The 19,665-nt window shown below is 40.6% G+C and overlaps 1 protein-coding gene across 2 annotated transcripts in view; it reads left to right on the plus strand.

Moving 5' to 3' along the window:
• lmx1bb (LIM homeobox transcription factor 1, beta b) overlaps window positions 1–3,124 on the plus strand; it is a 44,708-nt gene extending 41,584 nt beyond the window's left edge. For both annotated transcript variants that reach the window (XM_080466793.1, XM_080466794.1), the window contains exons 7-9: window positions 67–133; window positions 1,392–1,553; window positions 2,607–3,124. In XM_080466793.1, the coding sequence (XP_080322919.1) occupies window positions 67–133; window positions 1,392–1,553; window positions 2,607–2,764 (387 nt within the window). In that variant the 3' untranslated portion in view covers window positions 2,765–3,124. The remainder of the gene's footprint in view (window positions 1–66; window positions 134–1,391; window positions 1,554–2,606) is intronic.
• The last annotated feature ends 16,541 nt before the right edge of the window (window positions 3,125–19,665 follow it).

Genomic DNA, 19,665 nt, shown 5'->3' on the forward strand with positions numbered 1-19,665 from the left:
TTTTTAAATTAAAGAGAGCATGTTAGTTTTGGGAGTTCCTCACAATTTTGACTCCTTTCGTTTCAGATGAAGAAGTTGGCCCGGAGACAGCAACAGCAACAAGAACAACAGAATTCCCAGAGACTCGGCCAAGGTATGATACAGTATATACACCGCCCACGCAATGCAGGGCCATCATCTCAGGCAGCATACACAAGTGTGATGTGGAGAGACGCAGTATTTATAGATTCAAATGGCTTTCAACAGAGATCGGACACAGTTTATTCTTCAGTGTAATTATTCCTGTACAGCCTGAAGCAGGACTGGATGGCCTCTACAAGCATTTTTGCATCATTACACCAATTTTTGGTGATTGTTAAGTCAGATTATGAATACGTATTGAATGATTATAATTAATAGCGGATTGACAATGTGTTTGCTTTTTTGAAATTTTTCAAAATAAACCTATCCTATGATTTTAGAATTTCTAATTTTTACCAAAATCTCACTGGATTTTTGTAAATATTTCTCCAACCATCTCACAACTTCACATATTCATTGCTCAAACATACCATAAACATACGCAACTAGAAATCAGTATAGTGTTATTTTATACTGGATTTATTTCCAAAGAGCACATGATTAGATAAGTTGTGTTTTCTTTCGCAAATTCTGATTTTAAAGTCATCGATCAGGTACAATGACTAGGAGGAGGGACATTAGAACATTCATGTTACCATAGAAGAGTTGAAGCAGATTGACGGTGCATTCGATAGTTTTCACAATTTTCATAAATCCCTCAAACGTCTATGTTGTTTATGTCTATGTCCTTTAAACGTCTATGTTGACATTTAACATAATGATTGATTCATGTATTGTGTGACTGTCTTTAACAGAACATTGTGAAAACTGTGGAAATGACCAAACGTAGTTACTTGCCTTGTAAACGGTTAAAGAGCAAGTTGCAAACTCTGTTTGTGTAGCAAATAAAATGTATGGATTTTCCAAATCGCTGCATAGGTTAGCTGAGGAGGCCATGATGAGATTTCAGTAATGAGACTGGAACAGCTTGTGTCCCTCTTACCAATCGGTTATCAAGGAGCAGCCACAGGAAGAACTGCTGCAGATTTCCATGGAAATATTACAGACACAGTGAAGCGATGGGGAGGTTGTAAAAGCTATATATAATAAACAAAGACAGCATCATTGTGCATATTAGTATTATGATTGAATCCATTGAATCCATCCATAGTAGCTGATAAAAAGCAGAGACATGTCTCTCATCATCCTGGTTTTCTCCTCATCAGCTCCACCTCTCTGTCTGCCTGTGGCTGCATTTACATCCTGCAGACTCATTTTGCTTCCTTATTTTTGTGTGTTTTAAATACATTTTCTGTCTTGTTTTTCCACAGAGGTGATGTCTAATCGGATGGAGGGGATGATGAACTCCTTCACACCGCTGGCTCCACCGCAGCAGCAGCTGGTCGCCATGGATCAGAACGGTTACAGCACAGACCCGTTCCAACAGGGGCTCACCCCCCCACAGATGCCCGGGGACCATATGAACCCATATGGTGAGCATCCACCAACTCCCTCCCCCTACTCAAAAAAAAAAAAAAAAAAAAAAAAAGAAACCAGCACACATGCCTGTCCCTTGATCAACCTCATAGCTCCCCGGTGTGGGACATGTGCTCAGGCCACAGGCTCCTGATTTAAGTCACTTGCAGAGAAGAAGGAGCAGCTTCTCCTCCCACATGAGATAACACAAGCGTTCTCATAAGCTGTTTGGTTTTGAAGTGGATTTTCAGATCTGTTTGGTATGGTTTTGACTCCTTGCCTCCAGTTCTGAAACATGCCCGGTTACTGATGATGGTTCCTAATGTTGGTAAAAACATGTGGCCTGTGTGGACAGCTTGAGATAAACTGCAGTAACAACGCTCTGATTTCTGTTTGATACGGGATAGAATTAAAATGCAAACAAGGACTTTAGGGGTGGAAAATCAGTCAATCAACTGTTAGACCACAGGATGGGACTGGAATAACACATTTCTGAGCGGTGTCCTCAGTTTGTCCCAAAGGGACCATTTGCTCAAGTTCATAACTTCCTTATAATTTGCCTCCATTTAGTTCTTCTCGGTAGTAAGAACCCAAATCCCCAGTCTCATCACTCTCCTTTGGTTTGGGGAAAAGAACAATATTGGCAAGGCATTAAAAGATATGTCTCCAAACACTGTCCCCATTTTGTGCAACACTATCATTAAGATCCAGAGTGTAATAAAGTTAACTATTCCCTCCAGAGAAATAACATGTTGAGGTTTTATGAAAGGCGTAAACAGTTGCTATTAACCAGATCTTTCAGGAGGATGCCCCTTGTTTACATGCTCCCTCATAGACCGCAATTGTCCCAGCGAGGGCAGCAAAAAGTGAGCTTTGATGATATCCAACAAAACTGTTCACACAATTGTGATGACACACAACTGCAATTTCTCATAGTGACTATAAGTAATTATGATTTCCCAGTGCTGCGATAAATCTCAAATACAAGATTGAACTGATTTCACAATCAAAGGGGCGTGTTGCTGCGGTGTGTTTTTTGGCTGATGCCTCCGAATATCTTCTCTCCGCAGGTAATGATTCTGCATTCCATGACATAGACAGCGACACGTCCTTAACCAGCCTCAGTGACTGCTTCATGGCGTCGTCGGAAGTCAACTCCATGCAGGCCCGCGTGGGAAACCCCATCGACCGCCTCTACTCCATGCAGAACTCTTACTTTGCGTCATGAAAAGTGGAAGAGCGAACGAGGAGCAAAAAAAAAAAAACAACAACAAAAAAACAACAACAAAAACAAGAAAACAAAAAGAGAACATCAGCACAGAATAAACTGCCCATTTCAACCTAAAGCACATGGCCCGGAGTTTTGTACTCTAACACGGACATGACAGAAGAAACACCTCCTTGCAGTAGCTCCTGGTTATGTGCGGAAGCTTACTCAAAGATAGTAAAAACCACTTGTAGGACAGTGAAGATTCCTGGAAAAAAAAAAAAAAGACTTAAATATTCTTAGAGAAATATTTGGTAGGATTGCTTATTTGTCACAGGAGCTATCACTCTTAAAATAAGTAGATATTGAAGCCACTGATTACACACTTCTCAAACCAAATAACACAGTGAATTTATACAGTGCATGATCAATTGTAAACAAAACAACTTTTTTTGTAAGCCAGCCCTTTTCCCCCCATTCTGGTTAAGATGTGTTGTTTGGACTGTTTCTTCTTCACACTTACATGGTTTTTTCCATGTTCACCGTTAGCATTTTGATCACTTTCCATAGGTTTAGATATCGTGTTAATAGTAAATAGGTGCAGCATGTCTGCAAGAGTGACTGTACATTTGTGTATGTATGAGAGTCTGTGATGAGAAAGATCTGTTTCGAGGAGGAAATCGGGCGGACAAGTCGGATCAGTGAAGTGTAAATACTTTCCCCAGGCAAATTGGATGTGCATGTTAGAAATGGAAAGCATTCTATTTATTTAACTATAACAGGCTCTTGAAGGTACATATTAAAACTGAAAAGCTTTATTTAAAAAGGAGAGCATTTTTTTTGTTGAGCAATTAGTGAGTTCATGAGTATCACATCTCATCTGTATACCTTTTTGAATATGAAGATTAACCCTTATGTTTTGTTTTTCTTTTGTTTTTTTTGTATTTGTTTTTTTTTTTCCTCCAGCCAAGCTGTAAATGAGCAACGTTGCTATTTATTTCGTACAGACCATAAACCTTTTGTTGTCATTGTCCAATGTGCATTCTCAAAATGTTAAAGTTGCTAATTGACCAAAGTTGACTGGTTTGATGAATAAACAATGTCTTTCTCCTGATAACATTAAATAAATACCATCAGTGACCATTCACATGGTAACATTTCAAGTCCTATATTACTTTCAACTTTAGCTCAACACGTTCATTTTGAAGAGTTTTCTAATGATTGCAGTGTTGTTTTGGGGTAAAGTCTTATAAGATGTGGTCGAGACATTCGTCTGGTGATGTTTTGACAGTAAGAAAATCAAAGCAAGTCACTATTGTCAGTAACATTTTGACACATTTCTTCCTTTGCCAAGGTAATAGCACTTACACAATACATGTTTTAGGTTGTACTAAACATTAATCGATGTTGCTTCTGCGCCATTTAACAGATTTTCTGAAAATTCTCCCACACTTCTCAACATTGTTGAGTTTTTTTCTTCGCTCAAGCAAAGTCTCTATTTGTCAATAACTTTGAGGATAAGAACCTCTTGTGTGACACTTTTCTGATCAAGAATGCAGCCATATACTGATTTTTGATTATAATTTTACATTACGATGAAGGCCCTTTTGTCGCTGAAACACTATTTTGGAGGACTGCAGCACTCAGACCTGCATACCATGTTTTATAAACTGAATTTTCAAGGTAAGAATCCAAAAAGAGTTGCTTCCTTTATTTAAAAAAAAATATATATATCACACAGGCTTTCTTTATTTATGAATAAATATGTGTTTATTCTTGCAAACCTTAAAATATTTAAAAAGTACTCTATTTTGAAATATGTTATTGCCGCCCTATAAAGAGTTAATGCTACTTTAATTAGCCATAGCTAGTGTAGCTTACATCACAGGTAATCACTAACTTTCGTTACATTTTTGGGCCGTGTTAAAACACTGATGTTTAACTCCCTGAGCTGTTGCAATAGCTTGTTAATTACTGCTGGGGTGCGAGAACACAAGAGTCGACCCACCTAGAGAAATGTGCAATCCTCCTCGTGCAGTTTGCCTGGAGAAGAGCGAGGCTCAGCGAACCGCAAACATGCACGGTGAGGGTGAGGTCGGAGGAAAGTTCAGGTGACATACCAATACAGCTGCACGACTCGAGAGCAAACCCCACCTATCACCTCGGGGCTTGTCGGGCGGTTGCTTGGAAGTACCATCTGGGTGCTTCTTCATCTCTCTTGACAGCTCTTCAATGTGGCCAGGCAAGCTTCCACCCAGTGTCTGCCGAGTCACGTGACCGCGCGGATAAACAACACTTTCATGATGTTCATGTTGCCATGACTCATTATATTCCAAATATCATACACATGACAGAGTTCAATAAACTTGGCCGCGATCTCTGAGCAGGAGAAACCTATGAAATTGTCATATCTATGAGGGAAAGGAATATAAACGCACTGCGGCTTATATATATATATATATATATACTTTATATATATAGACAGTATATACAAACATATCTGCTATCAGGACTTCAATCTGACAGCCAGGTGTTGGAGTTGTTGGCAAGGCGACAATGCCATTTATCTTCAGTTGTCATACCAGCAAGTTACTATCCCTGCAGCACTACACCGTGACTTCACCTCTGTCCGATTGGACGAGTGTGATGTGAGCGTGCAAAAACACAGAAAAAAACGAACTTTCACACACAAAAAAAAAAAAAAGGTGTCAACATATTTGTTCCTTTGCCTTGTTAACCAGAGGTTGCCTTGTGTGTGTGTGTGATTCCGGGAGCTTTTTCTAGCTGAATAGAGAAAGGCTGCGTGTGCCTGCCTTTGTGAGCATCTGTAAGCGATACTTACAAGGACAATGGAGCATTTTGCGTCAGGTTTCTGGTTCATATGTGGATTAAAGCGTGAAAGACTGAGTAAACAGACACGACAAAGGCTCCCATTTACAGCAAACACGGATGAGGCTGCTACGCACACTTTATGTTTGCACGGGATAGACGGCACAATCGGTCCAAACTCTCCCTTTTGATGGGCGGCCAGGTGAGCTTACAGAGAGGTGTTTAGGTGTAGAGGAGGACAGAAGGCTCGGCTTCTGGCTTTTGTGGCAGAAACGTGTTCGTAAATCCTCAAAAACCATAAATTCTCCTGCATAGTGGTTTTGCGAAAAAATAGCTTTTGTATTTGTATCTGTTCTAAACTACAACAATAATATAGAAACAAAGCTCTGACAAATTGCTTCGACAAAAAAAAGGAGGCAAAAACAATCAGATAAGCCAAACTAATCTGACAGGATTCAAACTAACAAATGCCTCAGAATGTAGTGAAATAATGGAAAAATATGGAGGTATCTATGAATGTAGGGGAAGAATAATTACAAATGAGAAAACAGGAATAGTAAGAAAACTAAAATGTGAAATTATTACAAAAGCAGATGAATTCCTTTCATCTATCTCTCCTTTATCCAAGGCAGGCTTACAGAGGCTGCAGCTGATCCCAGCTCACTGTGGGTGATGGTTGGGTACACTATGGACAGGGCTCCACTACCACAGGGAGAACATACAAACTCCAGACAGAAGGACGCCCAAATTTGGACCTGAATCTTTAAAAAAAAATTTATAATAATAATAAACTGAATGGACTCCAATAAAATGAGCCTGTCACTGGAATGCAGGTCTTATAATTGCACTTTAGTAAACTGGTGATTTCTGTTTTAATAAACCTAGTATCAGGTGTTATATTAACTATGTGAAAGACATCCACACCTTCATCAAGGTGGCGGGCTCTGGAGCCAATCCCAACTACTGGACAGTTCATCACAGGACAAACAAATACACTCTCATATTCACAATCTTCAGACAAAACCCGAACTCCTGTGGAAACTCCACACGGGGAGTCCTGGCCCAGATTCAAACCCACGGCTGCATAACCATGACGCAAGAGAACACCAGCTACTACGTCATCATGCAGATTGAATACATCTCTTGATGCTTTAAAGATTTCAAGATACTGCAATAAATGTCTTGAACAGTTGACAGAGGATCTCCTGGAGTTAGAAATGTGTGTAGTTTAAACACCCGTCAACTTCTGTTTATTCTTTCTCACCAATACTTCTTATCAGACAACGGATGGCATGTTGTTCTTTGGGACCTTTCTGTATGAGGTTTGCATGTTTTCCCTGTGCATGCATGAGTTTTGAAAAAACAAAACAAAACAGCATTTAATTTAATTGGTTACTTTAAATTGTTGTGAATGTTAGCTAGTGTCTGTCTTGAAGATGGATTAAAGGGTGGATGGTTGAGATAACTTCCCTCCTCTTTAATCCAGCATCTGCTTTGTGTTTTTTCCCCCAGAATCTTTGGCTCCACTTTTGGCGAGTCGTATTTTTCGCTGGTTCTCAGGTCTAACCGAACCGCACGGTGAATCCGTTTTGTTTATTCATGTTTGAATTATTCCTTTAATTTCACACACAAGAGTACACACACTGGCTGTGGTCCTCCACAAACTCAGAAAAGCCTAAAGAGGACAATACATAACAGCTGGAATGCATTTTATTTACCTGCACACGCTATGTCCTCATCCAGCTCCTGTGTTTTTTCTCTTTAACTTTCCACACTTCTATCCTCCAATTTGCCAGTGTGGACGCACAGTGAATATAATCTATATAGCTGCTTGTTCGCTGGCACTTTATCGTGCGTGGGTCAGAAGAGGGGACTGTCAGAGGTTGAGGTAAGCGTGGCCTCGATATGAAAACAGTCGCCCTGAAACCTGAGCTGGAGACACACAAACTCAGAGAGTTAAGAGTCGCCTTCAGTGCGCTGTTCACACATTTACTCTTCTGCCGTTCTGGCACCACATAGGAAATGAGCCTAGTGACAATATTTTCATTAGATAATCAAAATCCTGAAATTTTCCACCTGAGACACAATTGGAGGTTTGTGATTCACTTACTCTAGTCACTGTTAGCCTCTCTCTCGCCCGGCCCATGGAAAACATATGGAGCTCCATTTGTTTTTGGCTGTAATTTAAAGCAAAAGTCTGAGCAGCTGCGACATCGTGGCCCGAGACAGAAGCCGACGAGCGCACAACACGACTGCATATCCCATCCACACTTCATCACGCTCACTCAGCCAGGGAGGGACCCAATCACAACATGCAACACTTTCCCTTTGAAACAGCCATTGTTTTTGAATTCAGCGCAATTATAATCGCCATTCCTCAACGCCGCCTTTGCAGCTGACCAATATGATATTTTTAAAAAACCCAACCCAATTAATTGCTCCGTTGCCAGGCCAAAGACACTCAGACACCCGTGGGTTCGGTACAGTCTAGATTTGGTCTCATGGTTTCACAGGGTTCACAGCAGTTCACTGTGAATCCCCAGTGGGAATAAGGGGGAGCGTTTGGGTGTTTTCATTGGGCATTTTCCATAGCGTGCGGTTAATTGTTAAGAGGGACTTTTAACCAGCGTCTGACACATATTCTTTGAGCCTGGAGGGCACGAGCATAACCAAATAACAGACTATACCGCAGTTCTGACCATAGTGAGAGGTCAGAGCCAAACATCCAGGCATGGCCTCACAGCAGTGAGCAGCTTTGGATGTGTCAGTCAGTGGAACGACAGCGACGCATTGTTTTCATGTTACAGGTCCAACAGGCTGTTTCCTGGAAACTACATCTGACTGAAACATCGCAGGTTACAAACATTTGCACGATCTTGTACTTTCAATCCACAAAAAATACAGACAAAAAACATGATTTAAAACAGAGTGAGAGACAAGAAATAGTAAAAATTATCAACACACGTGGATTTTATTTTGTACGTAAAGGCCTCATTTGAGCACATTATGAAGGAATTTCAAAAAGTAAGTAAAAAGGAAGAAATAAGAACCATCGAATGTGTCGAGACAACCAGGTTAAGGCAGAAAATACAACAAATAGATATTTTACACAAGAAAAAATGCAAGAATTCTATGAAAAAAAACAAACCTTCATGAATTTATTCTTAACATAATGCACTGAGAGGATAACTAGTGCATCTAAAAACATGTATTACACATGAAACATCGACAATAATATTTTAAAGACTATGATCAAATGCAGGCTGAGGCTTGAAGATATTTTCCTGTCATTCACTATGAGAGTTTTTAAGATGAAGTCAGAAGGTCTGTAAAAAAAAAAAAAAGAAAAGAAAAAAAAAGGCATGATGGTAGGCTATTGCCACTGTGCCAATTATTATCCTGTTGTGTGCCAACTGTGGCCTGAGGTTGCCTGCTCCTGATAGAGTACGGTTTAATTTACAGTCTCTCTTCTCTTTTCGAGGAATGAATGACCATTTCAGCCTCTCTGTTCTGGGACATGTAAACTCACTGCTGCAACAGTTTCTTTTTTTTTCTCTCCACCTCCTACCTTTGTTTCTATGCTGAGAAAAAGATGGCGTGGGATTCACTTCTCCACGCCCAGGGGTGCAGATAGAGCCCTGGATAGGGCTCCGTAATCCCCACCGCTATTCCAGCCCATCTGTTTTGGTTTTCATTTTTCTGCATTATTAGTGCTTATTGGTACATGGTCTAGGAATGCAGCCGGGGTGTTTGAAGTCAAGGAGGAAGGTGATGCCAGGGGCATTAGCTGAAGGAATGATGACCTTAAGGTCTAACACAAGCCAGCACCGCTAACCTCCAGGAGCCTCTCCCTTGATGTTGGAATCCAAAGTCCTGCACTCTCGTCACCCTCAGACGCCAGCGACTTTACAAATTTGTCATTTTATTCGGGTTGAGATTTGTGACGATACAACACTACAAGCTTATTTCTCACAATGCCTCAACTAAATGGCTTAGTTATCAACTGGATATTTAGACAATTGATTTTGCCTATCTGAAGTCCCATCACAACTCCAAAAGGCAGCTCAATATAATTTTCATTGTTCACTCTCAAACACCCCTCAAATATCAAAGAGATGAAAAAAGGAACAGTATGTCACTCCTCTGGTTAAGTTTCTGCCACACCCCTCAACCTTGTATGCAAATTACTTATATCCTTCGGTGCCAACACTCTCCTCACATAAACTCTTCCACTGCATTTAAGCTCCTACAAAGTCTATATATCTTTTATTCTTTAAGCTATGGCTTAGTTGCTTTTATTTGAGATGTTGTAGCAGACGTTATATGGGGCCTCCCACTGCCACTATTATGTGATATTGTACAATTTTACTGCAGTGAGAGCAATAAAATACCAACACAAAGTGTCTATAGCTACGCCAGCGGCTCTGTGAGGTTGTAGTCTTGCCACCTTTGAGTCATATGGGATGGATGAGAAGAAGTCTGATGTTTATGACTTGAAGCTTTCACATCACAGGGCAATTTCAAGATGGCTGCAGCCGGTCCTCGTGAGCTACTGCTTTTCATCCAGCCGCCTGACTGGTACTACCGCTTCTCAGCCAACGCAGGGACCGGCCTGGGTTTGCTCTGTTCTCTGGAGGCAACATTTAGCCTATCCTGTCAATCAGCATTGAAAAAAAATCTGAAAAATTCTGAAAAATGATTTATGATCCTGCAAAAGATTTCCACTGACTGGCCAGATCTGAAAATACAATTATATAATTCAAAATGAGAATTTCTTGCACGAGAATCTGAAATAAAGAAAAAAAAAAATCTATTTTAAACTTTGAACCTTTTCTCTGAGAAGAAAGATGAACTCTGTAACACAGAACTGGACTCTTTAAACAAGACCCAGAGTCTTTAAAGTTGATGCTCCTCCCACAAGACAAAAGCTTTTTAAAGCACAAAAACATACCTGGCTCTTTACAGGCAGATTTAATTGGCTAATTAAATCAGACATAGATGCTTTGAAAGAGAGCCAGACTCTTTAAAATACACCTGAATTATTTAACCTGACCAAATATCCTTAAAGACAAACCTGAATTCTTTGAACCCTTTGTATATGAATCTGACAAAAAATTTTCATTGAAGAAAACAGTAACACAAAATTTGCTCTATCAGAGCATTTGAATAACAGGGTGAAATTTAAGGTGTGAAGTACATCGGCATGAAAAACAATAAAAGAAGAAAGAGATTTTGAGAAAACAACAGTTTTTCCTGGCATACCTCATCCAATGTGGTTTCCGAGAGGATACGTACTTTTATGTGTATTATTTTAAATAAAAGTGATAAAGTCGCAACAAGGACGCATTAAAAGTTATTGGTTCTAGTTTAAAACCATTATGTCCAATAAACCGAAAATGACCATCTGTCATATCAATTTTTAATCATCTTTTGTGACAGATTGAGCAACAAACTGCAGCTCAGTCTTGTTTAGAGTCAGACGTGGGAGAGTTGGTCACTCTGCTGTACTCCTGCTGCTGCTTCTGCTACAAGAGTGAATATTCTTCAAAATGCTGTTTCCTTGCTGCGAGAGAGAATTAAAAAGTAAATATTATACTGTTTATTACATTTGAACTCCCAGTTATCTTCACCAATTCTTGTTTTACACAAAGGAAAACCGGATTTAAAGTCAACATGATCTAATCTTTGTCAGGTTTAAACAACATCTGAATGCCAGTCTATTAATGAATGCACAATTTAATACTTAATGATACTTAATACATTTTCTTTGTCAATTTAGGAGGATAATGCAGATTTTTGGAGTAAATTCAAGTTTTGGGGAAAATGTATACATAGTGAGGAACTTTCAGATGCAAAAAAAAAAGACTCTTAAATAAACTATAGATTACCGGAACAAAAGTCAGTTCTGCTTTATTGCATTCGCTTCAGGATATAAAATGACTTAATGACACAAATTGCAGTCGCCGCAATGTCTTTTAACTTCCGCATAAGGTAGTTTATACTCCAACTTCAAGTTCCTCAACTTACAGATCAATGAATTTTTAAAAAAAAAAGTAAAATACTTCTTTTCTGCAAATAAATAAATTGTGGGATACAGTGAAGGACAAGGTGAGTCCTGAGCTGTATATTTAAGCTCTGGATGTTTCGACAGAACTCACCTGTGAGGCTGATAAATCACTCGCAGTGTACACGCAGAGCTGAGCGTGGACAGTAAATCCGAAAGTCAACAGCGGGCGAAAGCACTCGGTTAGGAATTCAGTATTTGGCACACTTCCTTTTAGGTATGGCCTATTTATTATGCAGCCTTAATGACTCCAATGAAAGGCTTTGTGGAGGCCATCAATGACTTAAAACACACACATTGGCTCTCAAAATAAACCTTGACCTCCGTCCTCTCCCTTCAAAATTATAAATGAAGTCCATGTCTTTTGTTTGTTTCTATAAATTAGATCCAATTTTGAGAAATTCCCAGGGAGCTTTTAAAAAACTGTAAATCAGTATCTTCTGAGTGCCACACTATTGCGCCGAGCTCGTGTAATGACCACTGGGCCACATTTGACCTCCTCCATGACCCGTTCTAACTCGATAAGTATTTTCAGTAGACAGAGGTCGGTGTTTTTCTGCCCCGGCGTGACCTTTTTAATTCTAGCAAGCCAACGTGATTATGAGTTCATGATGACAATTATAATCCATAAAGTTTGATATGAATATCATTTGTCTGACCTGTCTTTGTGTCCGCTCCCCAAAGAGACGGAGCTCCTCTAAAGGAGTTTTGATGGGAGTTGCATTGATTAGCCTCGTGCTTCTTGTGCAGCTCACAACCGACAATCATCCTTTGTGCACCGCTTGGCCTTTTGGTGTGTGTTTTGTTTTGTTTTTTTTGACAGTTTTATTATACAGACTAAAATGCCCCCAAATAAACTGCCTCCTTCTCACTAGCCTTTTCCAAAGGTTAGTAAATTTCACCATATAGATTTTTTCGGGTGTTTCCCCCAAATGTCATGGCTTAATTATTAACTGTGGGGCCATTTTAGAGAGAGATTTGCACTTTTACAATATTGTTGAGCCTGGTGAGGTTAAGTGTTGAGAGTTCAGGGAAGGTCCATTGTCCTCCTTCCGTGTTTAATGAAGATGGATTTAGGGATGAAATGTTGAGCGTAATAAAGACAGGGTGACCTTTAAGGCTTTGGCCACAAGTAGAAACACACTGATGGTTTAAATAGACTAATAATAAGCTGTAAAATGTTTTGAAAAGGCGAATAGCCCTTCACGGACTGAATTTACAGTGTGAAGCTACATACTAACATGTATTCAGTAAGTACTGTTCATGGAAACTAGTTTTTCCCTTCTCAATAGATCAGGATCTATGAGCTCTAACTCAAGATTATAACCAGCCGTGAACACAAAAGGTCGTGACCTCCCTGTGTGGCCGTTATGAGTAAATATTGATTACACCATAGTCAGTCAGCTAAGTAGAGCCACCGAAGCCGAACAGCCATGTACTGTCATTTCTTTTATTTTTCTTTCAAAGGAGTAATATCGGGCCTAATCCCAGCGTCGGCCCTGCCCTCGCCCCAGCCGGTGCACGTCTGTCTGCTGTGCGTATCAGCATGTGTGGCTCCACATCAGGCTCCGGTTTCTTAGAGCTCCTGCATGCTCCAGTCAGACCTTCGTGGCAGTGCATCAGACCGGGCTCCCCGAGTCTTGGCGTCTTTGTGCTCGAGCTTTCTCGGAGGGGCACCGATTGGCTGAGGCCCAGGACGGCACGGCAGCATCTGAGTTCACACGTTCCCCCCACCCTCACCCCACCTCCTGGCATGTCATGAGACGTACCGTGGACACCAACCTCTGAGCAGGGCCTCGAGAATAGGTCAAACTTGGTTTTTAAAAAACTTGAAGTTTTATTTGAAAGGACCAATAAGTGATTCTGCTCTTTTTATAATTTATTGAACACATTTTAAGTTATATCAGTTTGAATTCGAAAGCAGAGGTTAGAACATGGCACGAAGGCCGGAAACTACTGCCGTGGCTTGGTCGAAAAGTATCTCCTCCTAACACCTCTGAATCGCACATATTAATGCAATATATCTATTCTGTTTGATCCGCACAGAAACTGATGTATGAATGACAAATTGCAGTTTTACAGGAGGGTTACCTTCACGCTTGGCTAGCGTAGCTATTTCTTGAGGCTAGCCACACAGCTGACAAAAGCCTGGAAAATGTGTGGGTTTTCAGTTGACAATACAGATGTGCTCCTGTTTTGATCAATCCAGCTGTCTGCGTCTATGAACCTCAGGCTCTACTTCTGTATTTTAGTCACCTCACCGCAGTCAGCGGCTGTGTACTGAGCTTTGAATGCTTCCAACACAAACAGGACCTGACCTACAGCTCAGTGCGTTGTCTGAATGTCTGGTGTATCGGTTTAATTTGCCAAGTGTTTTCGGGATGCATGATCATTATTCCATAAATCCCAACGCAAAGAGAGGACCATGGGCCACTCCGCAGCAGCGGTGTCAACCCTCGAATTGACAGAATGGCCTGATTTTCTCCTTCTTCTTCGGGTGTTTTGGAACTGGAGGCTCAGGAGGAGGCAGCAAGCCCTGACAGAGAGCTGCCATCGCACAGAAACCTACCCACAAACCCTTTGCCTGTGGCTTTTCCCTTTGAAGGTGCACATGTCTCTTCTTGACATTTCTTGTCAACTTGCCTTGGGAACATTGAATTCCATCCTCTTGGTCCAAAGTTTGTGTTCCAACTGTGTGGGATGATGCAGAAGATAAAAAACCCACATCATTGTCATTCAAGGGAGATTAATCCTTAAAGTAAATATTATAAAACAATGTATCAGCCTCACTTACCCACATGCTTTTGGTTCGGATCAAAGTGCTATGATGGAGCATCTGCACAGTTCATATTGGAAAGTAGAAATGATGTAATGCAAGGACCTGGAAAGCGCTTTATTGACTAAACCGAGCCACACTTCCATACTCTCTTTTGTACGCACACAGGAGCTGACGGAGAACACAACTTATTTGTGTCACTGCAGCAATTGAAACAGAACAACATTAATAGACCATGCGGGTTGTAACACAATTAAAACATAAATATGCAAAGTGCACCGGGGTGCCAACGCTGCGCTGTATATACCGAGACAGGTGCCAGCCATCTTTAGTGTTTACGACAAAGCCACTCCAGCAAATGGCATCACGGTGATCAGACTGGATTAATTGGTGATGGCTGGGAGCTCCAATTTCAGCGTGACTTCAGCTCGAAACAATCTCCAACAGTAAATGATCTCAGCAGGAGGAACCCTTGTCAAAAACAATCAGGTTATCTCAGGCAGATATGAAAACATTAAAAGATGAAAGTGTTTTTTTTCCTTAAACGTCATATGATAAAAGAAGAGTTCCTGTATTTAAGGACATTAGGAAAATTTGACATTAAAACACAACATTAGCCTTTTCACCTACGATTCCTTTCAAATTAGATAATGATCAGTGTTTTTGTGATATATTTCTTTGATATGAAAGAAAAGAGGTGTCACAAACATTCTGCATGTCTGAACAAAGTGCTTTTGTTTGCCCAGGGGCAACTGCAACAGACAGTGAGAGCTGACAGAGACCTGTCTGCTGAGCCGACTGTGGCCGGGCTGACACGTCCCGTCCTCCTGTGAGGTATTCACTTTGTTCCTTATCAGTTTCATTCTTGACGGCTTTCTGTTCAGTTTGGCTGATTGTACAGATTTACACAGAGTGTCACTCAAGAAGTGACTGTTCAATAATATAGCCTTTACAGCCCATGTGCCCAAGGTCCTGTAGGCCATTACTAGTGAAATCCCTGTCTGGACAAGTGGAGGGAAACTAATGTGTTGCTGTGACAAAAAAGCCTCTCAATGTGAGAGCTGCTCCTGTACGAGCTGAACAGGATCAATTGCAAATTAGCTGGGAGTGTGCAACAAGGAAAAGTTCTCATCATTACAGAAATTCAATGTTTGCTTTGATGTGATGGCTCGCTCGCAATTATACCTGTATACCTCCCCACCAAAAAAACCCCAAAACATTTAAAGAACTAATGAAGAGCTTGTTTTGGTATTTGTGATGAATAAGATATACACATGAGCTTGTACACACAATAGTTTGGTGAATAAACAATGAGGCTTATGTTGAAAGCTGCTGACGGCTAACATGAATTACAATTAGATCAATATAACCAAGTTCTTAAATAACAACAAAAGGAATGTGTCCTGTCAGAGTCCCCGACGACAGCCCAATTTGTGAAAAGTGTAAGTGTTATGTGATTCCACAAACTTCTCTATTTTAATCTCTATGTTACGTACAGTAGAGAGTTATTGGAGAAATTAGCCATCGAGACAACTTCATTGCAGCCACAGTTTCTGACAAGCTTAATTCTAGACTTGAACATCTGTTTTTATTTTCCTTTGGGGTTTTAACTGTCTATCACAATGTGGTTTCCAAAATTTGCTGGGTGTTTCTGGACGTACCCACAGAAATCCTTCCCTCTCCTGTAATAAATTTACTTTCTCATTTCTTCTGCGGTTATCCATATCTGCTTTGGTCTTTCTTCCAGTTATCGTTTCAAAACAAATCTGAAGAACTGAAGTATGTTTGGGTTCTTCAGAGGAGACGGGGGTCCACACCAACATGAAATACACTGACAGGAAAATCAGTGAGAGGGTGTGTTTAACTAATATTGGAAGCTTTCAAATACACTCGGTTTCTAATGTGGCAGGATATAAATGAACAGTAAAGTGTAAAAAAAATAAAAAATAAAATCTCTTGGAGTTAAGTGGCCGTGAAGTTTCTAAGTGTGTTAGCGCTCCTCGGTGGAGTGAAGCTACATTTTTTTTTGGTTTGGAGGGGGAGGACCCTGTGTCTTGGATTAATTAAGCTGAGGAACTCCCAGTTTGGGGAGCTTAGCATGTGCAGGGTGATGTTTTCTTCAGAGTCTTTTCCACAGGGATAGGTTTGCACTCATCTTTGATAGTTAACCCCATGTGACCCTTCCCTAGAGCCAGTCCCACTCCCACTCCACTGCTCCTGCTTCTCATTAGGGCCTGTCCACTAGTCTGACACGGCCTAAGTAGGCTAACACCAAGGCCACTGACACCCGCTCAATCCAAAACATGTAAAATACTCTCTCTCTCTCAGAGAGTGAGAGAGAGAGAGAGAAACCAAAGAAACCAAAAGTTTAATCAAACAGTTTACCAACAGGATGTTTTAATTCAACCTATTATCAGATGAATGGGGTATTTATAGTTGTACTCGGCAATGAGATGGAGCTTCACATCTCGTATAGTAACATCAGCACCATTGTGTTTTGTGTCATTTGATGTTATATATGAGAGAATTATATGCACTGTGCCCATCAAGGCAGTGCAAGTTACAATATTACAGTCCATTATTCAACATTTACCCAATATGTCCCAAAAAGCCATGTTTAGGCTACTTTTTTGTGCAATTAATACTAGATAATGTCAGATATCAGACTTCAACTCAAATGTAAAAAAAAGAAATTAAATAATCAAACTAAGTTTAATATAATCTACTCCACTCTAATTTACAAAAATTAAAAACAACAACAAATAATAATAATGATAATAATAATAATAATAATAATAATAAAATGAAATGAAATAAAATAAATAAATAATAATAAAAAATAATAATAATAACTTTCATACCTAAAATCCAACCTACATGTGTCTCACATACAGCATATTTTGAGCCTTTTTGATTATTATAAAGATTAATTATGTGTCATTTTGGTCTTCTGTTTAACAAGTAGAGGTTGCTAACTAGATTTCTTTAAAAATCTAGTTACAAAAATTAAAAAAAAAGAAAGTAACTCTACAAACAAGATTAAAAACACTTACATCAGTGAAAGCCATATAAAGGGTTAAATGTTTGAATTTCACATTAAGACATAAACATATAAGCATACATACAAATATATACCTTTTAATATAATACTGTGTGTTAGGGATCAATTATTGTAGCAACATTGTGTTTTTAAATGCATGTAAAAAATGGCAATAAATAAATATATTCACCAAAATAAAGTATAAGAAGTGGCTGAGCCACATAAACTGTTTAGATGAACATTTTTGTTGTACAACAGAAGTGACAGAGTTGAAATTGCAGCTGAGTCATTACCCTGTATCATTGCTATCTCAGTGTATGATGAGACATAGATTTGTCTGACCTACCCCGGGTAGCACAAAGGCTTGAATTCAAAGCGGGGCACCCAGGGGCCAAGCTGGCGGCCAGCCCAGCTGAGGAGCACCAGCCAGCCACCACCTGCATACTGCTGCTCGCCCAGTCTCCCTGGATATGAACCCCCACCCTCGCTGCCCCCCCCCCCCCCTCCCCACCCGCCTCCCGGCTCTGACAAGCCTCATCTGCATCCCAGTCATATCCTACTCCCTCTCCCAATATCTGCCCAGTCCATCTCATCTGTCCATCACACCAGCTAAATTCAGTGTGAAGGCAACACTGTGGCCTCAGCTGTGAACACTCCTTTCTTTTTGTCGCTGTCTTAAATGCCGATTTTCTTTGATGTCTGTAAAGAAGCATTATTACTTCTTGTGGGGCAAGATCGCCGTTTGTTTCATTTTATGGTTTTAAGGGTTTATGGTTACGGTTTTTCAACAAGCAGAAAAACCTCAACCCTTGGGTTAATTTTATGATCAAAACTTTAAAGAGCAGAAATGTCTCACTTATTATAACTGTAAAAAAAAAAAAATGCTAAAAAGCTGATTTGGCATTGATACATTGAATAATTTATCTAATTTATCTGTCACTCTAGAAATATTTAATTCTACAAATACGGTTTACTGAAGAGACTTGTGCTTTTGAACAAGAGAAAGAGTTTTAATCACTGAAACAAACATTCATTCCTATCAAGTAAAATTTGTCTCATATTTCAGCTGCTGAATCAATGCACACGTCTATGAAGGAAGATTTGAGTTATCAGTGGGCCTTTCTGTGTTCATCCTCTCTCCACACTGCAGAAGTGCTTCTGTCTGCCTGCAACAGTCACAAGTGTGTTTCTCTCTTAGTTCAATAGTGCCCCCTGGAAAAATGTTTGTGTACTGCAACTGAAAGAAAACTGGACCACAGTGGAAAAAGATGGCAGCCCCCTGGCCTGATCATTTAGTCCTCCCATCTGCCTCCAGCGAAGCTCTAAGCAGGCAAGTTTAGCATCTAAACATTTGGACCCTGCAGGACGCAATGATGTCAGGGAGGCTGTTGGTGCACAAAATGAAGCCAGAACAAGCAGTCGTGTGGAAACGGTGAGGATTATCCCTCATCGCTGCTGAGGTGATATCACAGTGATTAGCTCGGTTGCTAATAACAAAGAGTCCCTTCATCCACTCTGTGTTTTTCCTGTCGGAGTCAACCCTAGTTTAAATTTTCACATTTATCGTGACCACTGTTTGCAATTCATTTCCCGTCAAACTCAGATGTCACCGCCCGGCTGACCCTTGCCCTTGAGCAAAACCAATATGAAAACACTGAGCTGGGAGGATAGCACAGGCAGACAGGGAGCACCCGGGATGCTAGTGCCAGACAATAAGAGGGCCCAACCGGAGGATGGTAGAAATTCTCCTCCCAGCTGTAGACCTTGTTGGATCCCTGTTTCGAATTCCTGAGCTTTTCTCGGGGAGCCCTCGGGGCTGGCAGAATGGCAGGGTGCGTTGTGGGAGTCTGTCCTGTTTCTGTAAGCCCAGGCAGGGGGTTCAGCGAGTGAGGCGGGGGTGTTTGATAACACCACATTTTTGACCCCCTCATGCTCTTTCTGTCTCTACTGCAGAGTCTGACTCATGTGGAGGCATCGGCAGCCCTTCAGACCTGTCTCCGAGATTCATGCCAAGACTAATTCACTTGCATGTTGTGGGCGACAGTGTTTGACACCGCGCGTCAGCTTCCAAGGTGGACTAATGGGAGAGTTCACGGAAGGTTAAAGGGTTAGTGTGCTTTACTACAGCTCTAACCTTGATCACCAAAGTAATTATGAGGGGAGGGAGGGACCGAGAACAGAGCCCGAGGCTGTAGACGTGGCACAGAGGAGCA

The sequence above is a fragment of the Lipophrys pholis genome (assembly GCF_963383615.2).
Source record: "Lipophrys pholis genome assembly, chromosome: 7".
Classification (NCBI taxonomy): Eukaryota; Metazoa; Chordata; class Actinopteri; order Blenniiformes; family Blenniidae; genus Lipophrys; species Lipophrys pholis.